General features: G+C 36.2%; 2 protein-coding genes across 7 annotated transcripts in view; one reads left to right on the plus strand and one right to left on the minus strand.

Moving 5' to 3' along the window:
• Positions 1–306: 306 nt before the first annotated feature.
• Abl (tyrosine-protein kinase Abl) overlaps positions 307–17,797 on the minus strand; it is a 61,771-nt gene continuing 44,280 nt past the window's right edge. For 4 of the 6 annotated variants that reach the window (XM_073074874.1, XM_073074871.1, XM_073074872.1 and 1 more), the window contains exons 9-15: positions 13,183–13,333; positions 12,396–12,561; positions 10,895–11,001; positions 7,267–7,448; positions 5,634–7,100; positions 4,727–5,004; positions 307–3,805 (exon numbers count right to left, since the gene is read on the minus strand). In XM_073074874.1, the coding sequence (XP_072930975.1) occupies positions 3,802–3,805; positions 4,727–5,004; positions 5,634–7,100; positions 7,267–7,448; positions 10,895–11,001; positions 12,396–12,561; positions 13,183–13,333 (2,355 nt within the window). In that variant the 3' untranslated portion in view covers positions 307–3,801. The remainder of the gene's footprint in view (positions 3,806–4,726; positions 5,005–5,633; positions 7,101–7,266; positions 7,449–10,894; positions 11,002–12,395; positions 12,562–13,182; positions 13,334–17,797) is intronic. The other 2 variants (XM_073074875.1, XM_073074873.1) reach the window with 1 other exon arrangement.
• Positions 14,723–16,997, plus strand: LOC140743535 (uncharacterized). Its single transcript, XM_073074881.1, has 4 exons — positions 14,723–14,880; positions 15,083–15,213; positions 15,614–15,689; positions 16,092–16,997. Exons 1-4 carry the CDS (start codon positions 14,823–14,825, stop codon positions 16,295–16,297), a joined length of 471 nt encoding a protein of 156 aa, XP_072930982.1. The 5' UTR covers positions 14,723–14,822; the 3' UTR covers positions 16,298–16,997.

Consider the following 17,797-nt stretch of genomic DNA (forward strand, 5'->3'; position numbering starts at 1 on the left):
TTCCTACGATCGCAACCATTTTACATGTATCACCTGCCAGGAAATTGGTAGTCTGGGGACTCACGTGGGCTAGGGTCCAGCAAACGCCACATCGAATTTAGCCAGTCCGACACTGCTGAGAACATGTGTATTTCTACTAGTTTGTGGTGACGCCAATTAACAGATACCTGTTCTAAAGGTACTTAAAAATACAGCTCTGTTTTCTTGTCCAGAGTGCTGATTAACATATGTTTCACAAATATTATATCTGTAATGCAGGTCTTAACTTTTACAGGAACACGGGCTGGTAGAAAATAAAACACTCAGTTTCATGAAGAAAACATTTTATTTCCATTACAGTGGACATCTGTATGTAATCAATTTCTATCTTTGGATTCTATTACTAACATTCATATAAAGTAGTGAGGGCGGTGGTCCGCCCGGTAAACTGCAAGCGACAGGAAAGGAGATATCTGTGGTGGTGCGTGTGTGCGATGAAGTAGGTACATATAACAGTACGAGAAGTGGTGCAAAACACAATATTATAAGCTATCCTGTAATGCAACATTGTGGACGACATTTAGCATTTCAACATGTAGGACAACATAAATAATTCACATATAGAGAAAAAGGACACACAGAAGACACAGTTTCGACATACAATAAAAACTACCGATATGATAAGTTAAAACAGCGTTACATATTGCCGTTAGGATTATATACCATTGCAGATGACCAATGTATACAGATGTTCTATAAATCAACTATTACTAGAAGCAGAATCAGAGTCAAGGATGATTGATACAATTACTTTAAAATAATTTTATGTGTACATATTATTCATGTCAATTGTTTTAATCATATTCATTATGTGTTAACTTTGATATTAATCATAATGATTTAGATAGCATAAATAATATTTATTTTAAAATATTTTATTTTTATTAATAATTTTATTAAAACATAAAACTTCAGGAAAATTAAACCCAATAGAACATGCTTATATACTTATAATACTAATATTTAATAACCGTGCGATTTAAATAATACTGATTTATTTATTATCGATAATTAATTTTTCTCAATGTGAAAGCCTATAAAAACAAATTAAAGGTAAGATTAAGTAATAGGCCATTGGTATATAATTTAGCCTGCCTTCAAATAATCGTTGACTTGTAGAACATTATACCGTTACTTGGAATATATAATTTAATAGTAGAATATAGACTAATATTATAAAAATGTAGACACTCTGAATGCAGTTCAATTCAAATCCTGCATCCAACTTTCCTTCGCGTGACTAGAATGCAAAGTGCCCCATATAATGATACATCAAATTACGAGTAGGAATTTGACGATGACCACATTCCGATCAGGTAGTCGTATAAGAAAAATATTTTAAATGATTATTTTTAAATGTTTCCGTAAGCCTATACAAAATTTCATTTCGTTTAATTTCATTGGTATTAAAATTTATAACATCACTGGGATAGTAATAAGCACGCAATTAGCGCAAAAGGCCGTTACGCCGAATACGGCCATCGCCAGCGCCCTTTGACGAGCTCCATTATATGAAAGGCACTTTACAAAGCACCCGTCGCGCCCTCTCCAGCTCATCATAAATTCGATCCATCTTGAGCATCGCCTACCTGCCACATTCTTCTAAACTGTCTTCAGAGTGCGCTATGACCTATGACACCCAAACGTACGAGTAAAATAGTTACTATTGCCGGCGCCACGCTGGCGCCGTCTCTAATGGGAAGCGATATCTAAATAGTCTCGGAGTAAACATGCGCACAGAATGCCGCTCCGTACAGGAGTGGAGCAAGCTCAATAATATTAATACAAAATCCTTAACGATACAATGATTACTAAAATAGATTGAAAGATTGTACGCGATCTATTTCAAAGAACTTACGTATATATTTATTCTTAAAACCAAATACATTTATTATATAATAAAGACTAGCATACATCAGTTACTTAAATAATTTTCAATATAAATGGTTTGTTAACTATTCAATCGGTACCGAACATTATGGTATATAGCAAATCTATTTTATTAAAAATACCCTACAATTTTGATTACAATTAAAAGACATAATATAAAATGAAAAACGTTGAGCATAATTATACCGATTTCTAGAAGCCGTATCACAGTACGCTAACTTAAAAAATAATGTCACTTCGAGAAATTCATCTTAATAAATCAATAAGCTACTTACAAATAAAAATACGATACTGAAGCGGGTAACCCCGTCGCTAAAATAGTGTTAATATCTTAGTTGTGACGCATATATAATACATTTAAAATTCATATGAATAAAATAGGCCCGAAAGAAACAAACCCTCAACGTCAGTCTTGCGAGCGGGGCCGTACCCCACCCACCAACAAACACATCTAAATGGAAATGCATCACTATTGGTCCAAGACAAGATACACATTAATTCATCACTTTACTGCTAGCCATCAAGAAAAATATTAAATGCCGACTTACATGTATGATTAATTAAGAAGTAGATAAATCTGAGAGGAATGTTTGTGAAGGCCGGTAGAGGCCCAGAAGTACGATCAAATCAGCTTGGCGGGATAACTAAATGCACTAACATTGCAGGTGCCACTCACACTGAGTTGATCGATAGCTACGACATTAATTACTTGGAAACTACGAGTATACATACAGCTAATATAATTATGACATTCACTACGGTTCGTTTAATTCCTTCGTCAGGCGTCAGTCGCTCAGTTCGTCCGAGCGCGGCGTGCGGGCATTCTACCTCCCATGCCACCTGACACTAAATATATTATTTGGCACTGAAAATAAACGTTACACACTACGCTAATAGTTCACAAATCAATATATAACATTACATAGTCTGGAACTTAATCAGAACACGAGAATACATTGGTCTTAACATTTTCAATATTAGATACTTCAGCCACTTTGTGTACCTCTAACAAGACTTGCTTAGCACAACGAAGAACATGCTCCATCGTGAGCCTCACTCATACATACAATGTTGAGTTATCGTATTAGTTGTCAGTCTTAATACATATTATATATTTATATTAATCGTTACACATGTTATTTCATTTTATAACAACGGGAAGGGAGAATGTAATTACGCCTTCAGATTTTTATGTAACTATTGTAACATCCGTTGTTGAAATTATTTGTACTTAATTTACAATAATACCTATAGTTATGATTTTAGATTTTATGACTAAAATAAATGATGGGTAGGTTTACAATTATGACGGAAATAGTTTGTATAAAAGTATTCAGCGAACCTGTTATTTTCTTTGGTTTCTATATATTATTAGCATACATGATAGTAAATGTAAACATTACTGTTATAGTGTGGAGATATAAAAAAACACTATATAGAACTATATAGAAATGTAAATATAGTTCTCAAAATGTTACCGAGCAACTTGCGCTGTCTAATTTGAATCGATCGAAATTATATGTATACATGAAGCATTTTAGGGATCTAGATAGCATAATATAAAGACAACGACTTATAATAAAGTGACTATAAAATACAGTTTCTTATTCTATCAGACTGAAAACAATAGGTTTGATCGCGTGGCGAACGTATAGCGAAAGTTGCTCGGAGATGATGTTTATGGAAACTGCAAATTGGATTCTCCATTTACTACCAATATTTAGTTTATTTATCATGTTCAGAGAAGCGTCATTATTCGCAACTCAATGAGTAATGCGTAATGTGATGTCGTTAGCGGGCGATGGCCGTGTAACATTTGTGATGTAACCATTGTCACTGTATATAAAGGCCGGGAGAAAGGTCGATCCGGATTTATCTGGAAAGAACATTATTAATCTGTAAGTTTTTCGTTTTTCTTTCTTATTTCTTCCAGGGTAATTAAATGATTTTGATTTTTTTATATTGCAATGTTTTCCTTCCTTCCTAAATGAAGTGATAATTTAAATCTGACTTCTAATACATAAGAGATATGTATCTGGGGCTGGGAACGCTAGAGTGACTGAAAAGTAGGGTTTTAAATATTGTATTTGTGTAAATCTTAACTGATCTTAATCGAAGTAAAGCTGTCAAGAGTTGGATAATGATTTCGTCCTTTATTGCTCAATATTGTTGGTGATTGTTGTTATCACATCTATTGCCAGTAAATCAGTTTCTAATCGGACGGCGAAATGACAGTTAAACTTCAGAGGGTTACGGTCTATAGTCTGATTCATAATAAGGTATCCAAAATGTAAATAAAGAAATGTCATTATCAAAATACAAATTACAGGTATTGTAAACTTGAACAAATTAACAAGAAACAAAAACTTTTACGAATTTAACAAAAAAACAAAAACAAAAACTACACACAATTTAACAAACGCGCTACGAAAACGAGAAAACATTCGAGTTCCATTACGATCACGAACATTAATAATATCAGCTACGAAACTTAAAAATGGCGGCACAAAAATGTTTTGGATCCCGATTGTGATACCATTACATTTTTATTTTCTACCATAAACCTTGATTTTTATTATTATTACTGTATGGAACGAAATTAAGGTAATATAAATATTAGAAAATGTGAATTGATCTTAATTTATTTAGATTATTATTTTATTATCGCTGTATCGCTTTAATATCGTCAAAAATAAGAAATCACCATTTGAAACGTATTTTCTTGATAGGTCAACCAACACGTTTTTACATTTTGGACACCTAATTATGAATCGGGCTATAGACGTGGCGTGCATACCTGTGCACGATGGTGGCTAAGTCCCTGAGCGCCTGCTCGACGCCGTCCGCGAGGTGGTGGTGGTGCGGCGCGGGCGAGGCGAGCGCGCGCGCCTCCGCCTCGAGCCGCGCGGCGGCGGCGCGCAGCTGCACGCGCAGCTGGGGGGCGCAGCGCGCGCCGCCCGCCGCCGCCGCGCACGCGCCGCCCAGCCGCGCCAGACGCTCCGACGTCTGCAGCCGCCACAGCGACCCGCGACCGCCGCCGCCGCCGCCGCCCGCGCCGCCGCAGCCGCGACGCACCTTCAACACATACACAAAGCGTTATGCGACGGTTACGTAATCGTAGAGTATTGTCGAATATACGTGAATATATGAATATGGGACGAAAGTAAATAACTTGGTTAATGGTAGCGAAAACTAAATCATTCAAATACATTCTACAAGTTATACCGCAGTATTTCTTAATATCGAATTATTAAAAATGAGAGGTGTCAAGGGGCACCCGGATAGAACGAAGATCCTTTCGATTAATTAGAGAAGGAATTGTAATAAAATTTTATTTCTTTTAATTTATAATATATTTTTTTATTATTAACAAATATAATGTAATTTGTTATTATTAATTATGTCTAATAAACCTGTATCTCAACATAAATAATCGTCGGGACACCACACTTTTCAATGCCCTAGAAAGACGAACCGACAAAAACTGGCTTGCTCTCTACGAGAGAGAAAGAGACAGGAACACCAGCACGGCGCACGGCTTCCAACTAAAGCAAAAAGTGTCGTTACAACTTTTGGTCTTAATTTTTTCCGTCTATCCCCCTTTCGCAAAGCGATAAGGAACTTCGTTCCAAAAGTAAATATAAAATCGTGAATTTGGATAAATGTACATATTCTTTAATAAAAAATTAATGTTCAGAGATTACCTCGTTCGTACACCATTCCAGGGAAGCTCGCAGAGCGGAAAGGGAATCATCATCGCCTTCGGAAGTCATGGGAGGAGCAAGGGGAGTTGCGTATATGCCGCCCTTGCCAAGAGGTCTAGCTCGTACGGCGGGCTTACTGGCCACCGCCGGCTTGTCGTCACGTCGCGACTGGATGCTGCCGCTGCGGCCGAGAGCACCGCTCGCACGTTCATCTGGAGAACCTTCCTCACTCTCCTCTCCTTTGGGCCTCAATTTGGGGCTTAGCCGTTCATCGCTCTCCTTGCTCTCCCATAGCTTCTTCAAGCTGCTGATGCTTCCGGTGCTCCGACGCTTGTCTTCCTCGTCGCCTCCACTGGTATCCAACGATCCACTCTCCGATCGCTTCTTGTCGGAGTCGTCGCTCTTGCTCGACATGTCCTTCCTTGAATCTTCTGGCGAGCTCTGCTCAGCCTTCTTTAGCATGCCGTTAGTAGACGGCGAATTGCTATCGACTTTTCGCAGCCGCGACTTGAAGTCGATTATCGACCGTCCAGATTCCTCCAAATCTTTCGACGTATTGTTGATGCGGTTGGTATCAACTTTCTTCAACTGAGATTTAAAATCGGTATTGGCTTTTCCTTCAATGTCCGGTCTCCTCTCAACATTGCTACCGAAGGAAGTCTTCCTCAGACTAGCCTTGAGGTCAATGGGTGACACGGTATCCTTACCGTTATCAATAGCCTTGGATGGCTCCGACCTTTTGTCGGTTTTACGAAGTGCCTCCATGTTCAAACTCTCGGAGAGTTCGGACACGAGTCGAGTGACGGGGTCTCCGAACGAGGTGTGCATTTCCAGCATTTCATTAGGTGGTGGAGACTCCTTTAGCTTGTGTTTCTTCTTGTCGGCCCGCTCCTTTATTTCTGCGACAAGCTTCAGTTCGAGCATCTCCTTCATTATCTGCTTGGCAGGTTTCTCCTCCTGCCCGATTCGTTCGGGAAGAGTGATGGGAATATCATCGAGTCTATCGTGCGCCGTGTCGGTGCCGGCATCCCTGCAGCAATCCGGCGGCGGTGGTGGCGGAGGGGGCTGCGCAGAGTCCTCCGGCGGCGGGGGGAGGTCCGGCGGAGGCGGGGGAAACTCCAGTTCGGCCAGGCGGGGCCTGGGCTTGGCGGGGCTGTTGGTAAAGGAGCGGAGATGCGAGCCGGCGCGTGCGGCGCGGGGCGAGGCGGGCGCGGGCGCGGTGACGCCGCCGGACGAGTTGGAGCGGATCATGTGCGGCTGGGCGCGCGCGGTGCGCGGGGACAGTGACTTGGCCTCGTCGTGCGGCGGCTCGCGCGGCGCCACCGCGCACACCGCGCCGCCGCCGCCGCCGCTCTGCCGCAGGGATTCCAGGTAGGCGCCGATGCGCGCGCCTTTTGGCAGTGTTCCATAACGATTGATAGCACGCTTTACATTCTGTACTTCTAAGGCTGCTACTTGAACACCTTGCTGTAATGATAATAAGTAAAGATTGACAGACTACACATAGCTTTATATGCACCGGTACTACATTAATGATCTAAAAATTCTAATATGAACTGCTATCTTTTCACGATAAATATTAACATATAAAATGGATAACCTGATAAAATGTAAGATGATGCCGTAGTGGTACCTTGGGGTGTATGTCGTGTGTCGGCGCGTGGTGGGTCTGGTGCGGCGGCTGCGGCTGCGCGTGGTGGCGGCGCTTGGAGCGGTGGCGCGGCTCCAGCGCGCCCGCGCCCGCAGACTCGTCCGTGTCGGGCGTCGCCTCCGCCAGCGAGCCCTCCGACGACGCCTCCCGCCCGCGCCCCCCACCTGACCCGACAACGTCAATGTTAAACACATCACACACGCATCTTACACGCACACTACACCCTCCGACACGTACTAATCGAGCGTACTTCACTTCAAAAATTACAATAAAATATTTATGTTACAATAAAATTACATTTTCAATCTCCTCAACTACACCACTTGATATTAAATTCATAAATACGCATTATTGCAAATCTTCCCTTTGAAAATTGTTACTAGATTGAACATTAATCAAGATTTTTTTTATTTAAAAAAATAATAGTAATAAGCTTTCTAGTGCTCATCTCCACACTTTCTAATTTTATACATCCTAAAGTGCAGAAACTAATATAAATACTGGTATTCATTTTAATTTTATGATAATCAATTTATAAGAGCCTATTTGTGCATACAATTATTTTATGTTTAAGCTAATTCACAGAAAAACGCTGGTGATTTTATTGATTTGAAATTGTATTATATTATTTCTCTAACCGTATCTATAAAACATACGTAAGTAATGGGCAAATAAATTAAAACGTAAATATTTTGGATTTATAGGAAAATAATTCAATAGTTATACATAATGTTATACATAATTACAAATATTAACAATAATAGAATACAACCGTGGATTTTAATTAATCTATTTATTAAACCATTGTGTTAATTACTATTTTAAAATATAATAAAAATTCAAACGCAACTTGTTTTAGAATTTGGACTTATAAATAATTACTATTGAAACAGAGGACAACAAAATATATAGCGATAGCTAGTGCTAATCCTTACGTCTGCCTACTTAGCTAAGAAATAATGAAAATTTACGTCTAATAAGAAAGCACATGTACTAAAAATTAAAGATTTCCACGCCGCTATAAGAAAGTATAAACTATTGGGATGCATGAAGATACACTTTACATGACCACTAAACTTTAATACTATGCAGACATATGCAGGTCTTCAGAAAGTGATCAGGGTAACGAGATTCATGAATTATGGAAAGCTGTACTAATTCCACATATATTGTTTTTATATTTTAGATAAGTAAGAACCGAAAAACAGCTATCAATATTTTTTTTCTAGAACTAAGGGAACTAACGTTTGAGTACACGGCGGTCTTATTGTAATTGTGTATTATTCGGAAAACCATGAAATGGGGACAAACGCTTGGTAAATTTTTCGTAAATAGCCCAAATATGAAAAATAAAAATTGTAATCGTTAATCTGAACAAAAGTACAAATTATTATTTCAAGGTATACTTTCTGCAGACTTGCGTAACATGCAGATACAACTATTAAGTTTAACACCAGTTTAAGTTATATTATACAACGTAAACTGGTGTGCATCTGCCGAGACTACTTATATATACATTCTACATATTATATACACACATATACAAACGAATACAAATAAGCTGCGACAGATGCCCCGTTGCAAATGTAAATATATCTATTTTATAACATATAAATACAATAATCACTTAATTTAAATATGTACGTCGCTATTCATAAAATTGTATTTAAATAAAATTTTAAATATATATTAATATCATCTCTAACCGAAATTTTTCTCATACTTACAAAATGTTCGAACCTATCGCTATACACCTGAGCGGGCGGACAAACAGACAGAAAACGCTAGTTTAAAAGAATGCATGAATTATATAAATAAATCTTAAAATTATCGTTGTTTTGTAAAAAAAAAATAACGTTCGTCTATTTGTCACATTCATATAATAATATGATAGCTCTTATATGCGTAATAATAAAATATACAAATCAGTTACAATATCACTATTCAATTTCATACGCATGACCCGAACATGATAATTAACGCAATGCAACAGAATAACACAAACAAGAAACGTCAGAAGCCAATAGCACAAGCGACAACAATTTCGAAAATAATGTAAACATATTAACAGGGCGATATATGTTATAGACACCAAGATATAAAGGTAATATATGATGTGCATGTTCACATAATCCGTGCGTCCCATTCACGCATGGCATGCGTCGCATGTCCACCGTACTCAGATTTATTTCCAATGCAAGTTGAAACATACTCGTACATCCTAAAAATGATAAAAGTTAATAATGTCGTCTAAATGTATTATAATTATATACTTGCATATAAATTTATTAATTAAAATTAAGATAGATATGTGGTAGAAAGGCTCATATAGTATGCGAGTTTACATTATCTATATCATTTGAAGAAATTCATGTAAACATAATAATTATTACATGATAATAGTTATAGGTATATAAATACGATAATGTAATACGAAACTTTAGTTACATAATTTTAACTTAAACTTCAAAATAAGCGGGTTTGTAGAGAAAAAATCGCTTTTATAATTTCGTATATTAATTTAAGTAAATTTAACGATAGTTCTACAAACATGAAAGTGGCGCTTAGTGAAAATAAAAAAAATGTAAATTGTAAATAGCTCATGTTTCCATAGCCTACACTTTTTTACTTGCTTTGCATCAATTTGACAGTGACTCCTAATAGACTCTTTCTTTCGTATATTTATTTATATTTTATATTCATATTAATGTCACCACTAGCCACTATATTCTAGCAAATAGTACGACTAATCCAAAACGGCTAATAAAAAGTAAAAAAAAACGAACATTGAGGGTTATAACCATAATTAAATGATGTTTATTCATAACGTTTATTGATGATTATGATGATTATACAAAACAATGAACTGAACACATGATTTTCTAATATTAAGAGGGGCCATCGTATGAAACAAACAGGCATCCAATGAGAATTTTGTTAAAACTGATGTTACTAAAGGCTTATGATTTAGTAAGATTAAGACGTCGGTGCTGGAGTCACAGAAAAGGAAATATCGTCACATCTAACCAACTAAGTGGTAACAACATAACTTGTTGCTATTCTAAAACATACTGCGCCGAATAATTACAATAACTCTGTAAGATTTAACAGATTTAGCGTTGAAATATTATTGTGTAACTTTGGAGATCATAATATCTTAATAGCTTTTTATCAGTATATTCTAGAAAAAAAAAAATAAGATTTGCAGAAAAATATTTACGTTCATATATGTATTGCTTAAAAAATTAATGATCGAATTTGTTTGCACTACTAGTGCTTAATTATTATTGACTTCAAAAGGAAATTCGATTTTTGCGACAGCGACAAGAGACATCTACGATAAAAAAACAATAATATATTTATGTTAACACTTCTGTCGCTATACATGTAAACGTAAACGTTTACAAATTTACTTTTAAACAAATATCAACTTAGAGATTCGTTTGATGCGTTCAAAACGAACATAATACTCGAAAAGACCGTAAAAACGTAGGTAGAAAACGTCAAAAATCAAAATCTGACGCGAACCTCGTAGCGCCCGTGTCTCGCTGTCCCAACAAACGAATGTAAGTCATACATATACGTGGTTGTTAAACAGTTATGGACTGACCGTTGAGGGAGGCGAGCCCGTCGTCGTGGCCGGCGTGCTCCTCCGCCGCGTACTGGGACTCGCGGAACGAACTGCACGACGACAGCAGGCTGCCAAATAACATTGCACTGCATACAATGATTTCGCTTGTCTACTGTTGTCTTCGTGGCTGTATGACTAAAAACCCTAAATGTTGTTCTGCCTTATTCAGAATTGAGATAAGGTAGTAAGCTGCTGTCATATTATTTGGTCTGTAATGTTGTTGCGTTTACTTTTCTTTCCTTGAAACAGTGATGATTTTTTTGAGGTTTGTATGATATTCCCGAAATCATTACATAAGCAGCTTCCTCCCGAATGGAGTGCATAATCACATCACATAGATACGTGTTTGTGACCGCAGTAGATAAGACCGTTAATTTACAGGTACATTATTTATTAATATTATGTTATGTTACTTGTTATGCTTTTGTCTTGAAATTTTACTTTCAAATAAGACTAAAAACAAAAAAAATCGTCACAATTTTTGCATTATACGCGGACGGATGCTGCAATTATTTACACAACAAACGTAAGAACGACCTGAGGGTTGGGATGTTAGGTGTGATTTTGAAGGAATAAAGAGTAAATAATTTGGCAGTCATCGAATGACCCAATTACAAACGTAGTCGTAGTTATAAAAAAATACCAAATTATCTCTTGTCTCCTGTTTTCAAATGATTGAATGGTGAACATAATTAGTTGCCAAAATTAGGAAAAGAAATTAGTAACAAATTATCCTCCAAAACTTGATTTGTTAGACACTGTTATTATTTCAATGATTTTCGATAATCCATATGAGTGCGTAAACCATGTTTGCATGCATTTACCCTAATAATTAATGTTAATATTCATACATACAAATATATATATGTAAATCTCTACCATATTCCATAGTAAATCAAAGTTTCATATTTTTTGTTCACTCTATTCTCTTACTTTCTTTGTATTTGTGCGTCTCTCTCTCTCTTTGTTATTCTATGTATGTTTGTAAGATTCTCTCTCCCTCTGTTTGCATCTATGAATGTGTCTGATTTCGTGCGTGTAGGAATCTATTAGTTAGAAACTCGCACTTTTCAATCGCAATATCTGGAGTTCGAATTCCATACCACTTCTTATTGTGCAAAGTTATGTACGTATTAGAAATTAATTATCACTTGCTTAATTGGTGTAAAATCATCATAAAACCTGGACGACTAAAAAATCTCTAAATAAATAGCCGGTATCTTTGGCAAGTGCGATGCTATGGCCTTAATCCATCTAAATCTAAGAGGAAAATCGTACCCAGCACAGGGACGGGAGGAGGATCTGTGGGTGTCCATTTTGCCGCGGTATTTGGTCAGACGTCATGCATACGTAACTACTGCGTATTAATATTCATTTACGTGTGTGTGTGTGCGCGCGTGCGTGTATGCGCGTGTGTGTGTATGCGCGGGCGTGTGTGTGCGCGCGCGTGTGTGTGTGTGTGTGTGAGTGTGTGTGATACCTAGTGCGCTTGGGCGGCGTGGGCGCCTGCTTGCCGCGGCGGTTGGTCGGGCGGCGCATCTGCACGCCGCGGTCGCCGGGCAGCGCGCCGCCGCACACCGCGCCGGCCTTCTTCAGCGACATCTGCGGCGTTGAGCACACGCCCTCCTGCAGCTGCTTCTCCACTTCTGCACACACACGTCAATTTTATTTAATGATTTGCTACGATTCAATGTACAAAAATAACATGTAATATATAATATGTATGTATGCATGTGTGTATATAATGTTACATGAATAAAATTTATTGTACGATATAATCATATTTTATTATACACGCTGTCAACGAATTGTCCGTTTTCGAGCTGCTTCCTACACCATACAAATAATATATTAGCACGGAATCAACGTATAAGACCTATCATCATAAAGATTTAAACATAATATGGCTGAACCTATGTGATTATTGCAACATGATCATCAGGTTAAATGATTTTATGCATTTTTATAAATGTTCTAGAAGAAGTAGACAACAGTCCTTTTTGCAAATGCATTATGGGTGTATTTTCTATATACTTTTCCAGACCGTACAACGTAAAAACTCGCACAATGTATCTAATTCACATAATTTAGTACAAGCCAATATAACATAAAATATTTAATCACCAATTTCTCTCTCTTACGATTAGGAATGACACTCGTGGGATATAATGCGATTATCATCGCAGCAAGGTAAATAAAACAGTATCAAATATTTTTGTGATTATTAACTTTAAATTGACGATACGTATAGTATGTTATTAGCATACCTTCAGTAATGGAATTGTCCTGGAACATGTGTTCAAGCGCGTGGTGGATCTCGCGGAAGGAGGGGCGGTCCCCGGCGTTCCACTGCCAGCAGCCGCGCATCAGCTCGTACACGGCGGCCGGGCAGCCGGGAGGGCACTCCATGCGGTACCCCTGGACATAAAAACACATAATTATGTAAAGCGTCACATCAACATAGAAAATGTACAACATAATCTGACATGATTTAGTTATACATGATTGAAAATTCTAATACCTTACGAATATTTACTGGTAAACGATTTAGCAGTTTCTAACATTAGCTCTAAAAGTTATTCATTGTATATTATAACAGTCCTTTATAAAAATAATTGTTCATGTATAGATTAATGTGGACCTTTCATTGGCGATACAGTCTATACCTCATTTTTTGTAGGACAGATTGTAGGATAGATAGATAATTAAAATATGATACCTACATACTACATAATTGACAGTGGCAGTCCTCCCCAATGATATTGTAATAGGCCGGAACCTCGACGTCAACACAACTAACTTATAAGACGACATTATATCAGACCCTTCGCTCTTGTTTATAATGTAAAGGAGCCGTCGACCGGATACAAGCTCTATTGGCGGCAACCTGTACAATTTACTATGTTAAGATACATTATGACCGTCAATTTTACACAATGACACTGTAGTCTATCCGTTTGTAATAAATGTTAATCAATTTTTGTCTATCAAAGTTTTATTTGGCGTTAAAATTAATTTAAACAAATCAAGCGTCTCCAATGACATCGATATCAAATCTGTTGCGAGTCGCGCGGGTACAAACAAGATGAATAGAAAAAAGAATATGAAAGGCATTCACAACTAATAATACAGCCGCATGATTCTCCAATTAATTATTTATCAATAACATAGTATTTGTGTACAAATAGCAAACATATTAGTGTACGTTGCGCGGGGGCACGCGTTACGCACGACATCAACAATACAAGCTCTCAAATGTAAATACAATTGAGGGTATATTGTATACATGGTGCTACTATCTATACATTGTTTTATTATAAGTTAATTATAATAATTTGGACTTCCTTTACTAAAAGATATTATTACTGGTAAGGTACCAAAGGTAGAAATTAAAAAAATATTTAAATAAATTACAATGAACTATATTTTTTTTATATTATATTACAATAGTTACTCAGTTTACCTGTATCCTAATGCCATCATAATTAAATAAAATGCATACTTTGTTTTAGACATAATTTGAGTTTAACGAAAATAAAATCAATGAAGACCAATAATCAAATAGTAATTCATTACGTATTGTGTAAACCACGGAAATTTACACGACTATGTAATATTTTGTTAACCAAAAAAAAAATCGTTAATTATATTTTTTACAATCACAGAAACAATAATGATTTCGGATAAATTATATCGTTTCGAATCATTCAATTTAACTCGAACTTATTAATCACAATCGAATACACCCTATACATGCTGCCGTAGTGCATTTACCAAAACACAAGTCATTGTTTGAAGCACGAGTATAAACGAGGCTCGGAAAGCGATCTCCTCAGTGCAAGCCGGTACTTTCATTAGAACACTTCATCTATTAACTGTGATACCACTCTACTTCAACCCGTAAACGATGCTCGCGTTGAAAAACACTATCATTTATTTTTTGCTATTTTCTGTCGCCGTTATCGGTAAGTGGATTAGTTTTTTATAACAGGACTTATCTAGGACCTTTTACTTGTTTTAATTAACTTAATATATAACTAAATATTATTTAAAAAATATACAAAATAGTTAAAAAAATTGTGTTTCTAAATTTCGTCTTGTGTTGTATTGTTTATATATTTTAAATTAAAATCTTTGCATTTATTTTAAATACATTGATTATAACAGGCAAACATAAAAAGGCCAAACCGAAGAAATTCGTTTCACCAACTACCAAAGGTATCCAATGTTACAACTGCCTATCATTCGACCACCCTGGCTGCTGGGATCCTGATCATCCGGATTATACGAATATTACTGTAAGTATTACTTTTCTTAGTTAATGTAAATTTAATGAAAAATATAAATACTAATCAGTAATGTAATCGAATAATCAACCAATTTATTTATAATCAACCAATCAACAAACAATAATTAAAATTAGTCGACGTCCGGTGTTATACAATATTTAAATTTCCCAAGAGCCGTAATAAAGAGTTTCTTCTATATAGAAAGAAATAAGCCATCGAGAATAAAAATGAATAAAAAAGGCCTTACAATTGCGTAATAAATAATGAAATTGCTAGGTGTAACGAGACTGGAGTGGTTTATTACAGAGGACGCCCGTAATTCTAAAATATAGGAACGATATTAAAACCCGCTTAGTGATCTAGGATCAATTGCGTACCACATTAATTGTTGAACGTGTAATTGTCGCAGGTCCCCAACATTGATTGCTACATTCCGGGAATGGAGTTCCTGTGCATAGTCATTACTTCGGAATCCGCTAAGCTCGGTGAGTATTCACACAACACATGTGAACACCTCGTCGCAAGTTTATTGCAAATTGAAATATAATGACTGCATTAGACAAATTATTATGTACGGCGACATAGCTGAGCAATAATTTTCGCAAATTTTATTTTAAATACCACTCGAAACGTTTCTTTGTTTGTTATTTTTACATTCTTGTCAATTTATATATTTCGATTTAAAACGAATTAGTGTTAATTACTGGCTTATAGTTTAATTCCTAACTAACTCTAGGAAAAACGTTGAAAATTTCGCGTGCAAACATTTCTTCCATAATTATGACACGTAACGCCGAATACAGAAATAATATTTTTGACCGCCTTCTTTGCATATGGCCTGAAATTAAATGAACTCAATGAATATACGTTAAAACGTACGTTTCCAGTGGAAACAGGCCAGGAGATCGGTCCAGTGCGCGCTCGGACCTGCGTGCCCGCTAAGGACTTCTCCAAGAAGACCGTCTCATACTCCATGTGCAGCAAGTTGAGCAAAGAGCTCTCGGCCTCCGAGATCTTCTCGCGCATAGCCGTAAGCCGACCGCAGTGCACTTTGTGCAAAAAGCATCTTTGCACCGATGCATGGCACTGTTAAGTCACTAAGAAATTAGTATATCTAACTCTTATAGTTCTTTATAGTCGTTAAAGATGTTTTTAAAAACAGATTACATTAAATATTATATTTTTAGAATTTTAGAATCGATTTAATTCTTAATATAAGATTCAGTATTGCCAACTATGCCAATGTTATCACCGTAAAATTAATTCAGAAATTTTTAAAAGTAATTTATAAAGATGTGGCGGAAGATATATAAAAATGTATTCTCTCTTGAAATTTCTAATCTTCAAAAAAAAAAATCAATGAATTAGGCACGTAAATTTGTTAATATCACTTTATCAAATAAAACAATTAAACATTTTACGTTAACAATCTAACGGGGAAGTTCCAGAGTTGGCAACACTGACGGTTTGTTTATCTTCGTTATGCCATAAGCGGTGGGAAAAGTTTTCAATAATGTGAAAATTCATAGTGAGAAGTAGCGTGTAAACTGTTTTCCATTTTGTTATCGCGATATTTGATACCGCGCCGCCGGAACGTGGGGCTTACATAACATGTTTAATAAACTACATGAACAATATTCACACGAAATGCAATGAGTTTGTTGTTTTAATACTAACGTCTTGTTGAGCTAAATGAAATTGTTATTCGAATTGAACGAGAATACTCGACCGGAGCTTGTTCTATTTGTTTGTTATAAACTTATTGCGTTCGATTAAATATGAGTTTAAGTTTTTGTTGTCGTTTCCTTTAAAACCCTTTAATGTAGAATATTGTAAGCAAACAATACAGAATTACACATCGTTTATTAGGAATTGTTTGTTTAATATATTTGATTTGATAATAATAACAATTTCGTGGTATTTCGTGATATATGCAAAACTGAGGCCTACACCAATATAATAAATAAGTGCTGATTGTGGAATAATATTGAAGAAAACTTTCAAACCTGATTACATTACTCGTACATGTTCTAGCAATATTTTCTTAAACTTTTGAACCCGCATAGACGCCGTAATTTATGTTATGTTAGGCTTATAATTATGTAATGGGATTCTGTTGTATAAATTAATTATGATGGATCTGTTTTATTTAAGTTTTAGATTACGTAATGCAGAAAACTTTATACTTTTTAATTAACTTAATTATGATCAAACTAGATCTCATCCAAATACAAAATATGTCTGTAGGTATTTTTAATTTAGACACATGTATGATCTTAATTTTTCTGTATATCGTTCACCTGTCTATATTTCGTCATATACCACATGTCTCTACTATACGTTCGATTCGAGAAATCACATAAGCCCATCGTTATCTGAATCGTTTCTGCCTGGCCGGTGGTCTCAGCGATTGATCCGACGACTAATAACGTCTGTGATCACTCAGGGGTTTAGTGAAAACATTCGCTTAAATACGGTATGTGCGTCTGCCTGGAATAATGTGAGTGTATTTTAATGATCATATGTTACGTACATTTTGTTCAATTATTATTTTTATTTTTCTAAAGTAAACAGCAAAATACTTCACCTAATG

This window comes from Epargyreus clarus, unplaced genomic scaffold (assembly GCF_041222505.1).
Source record: "Epargyreus clarus isolate Ecla_fem2 unplaced genomic scaffold, WU_Ecla_fem_2.2 ptg000007l, whole genome shotgun sequence".
NCBI lineage: Eukaryota > Metazoa > Arthropoda > Insecta > Lepidoptera > Hesperiidae > Epargyreus > Epargyreus clarus.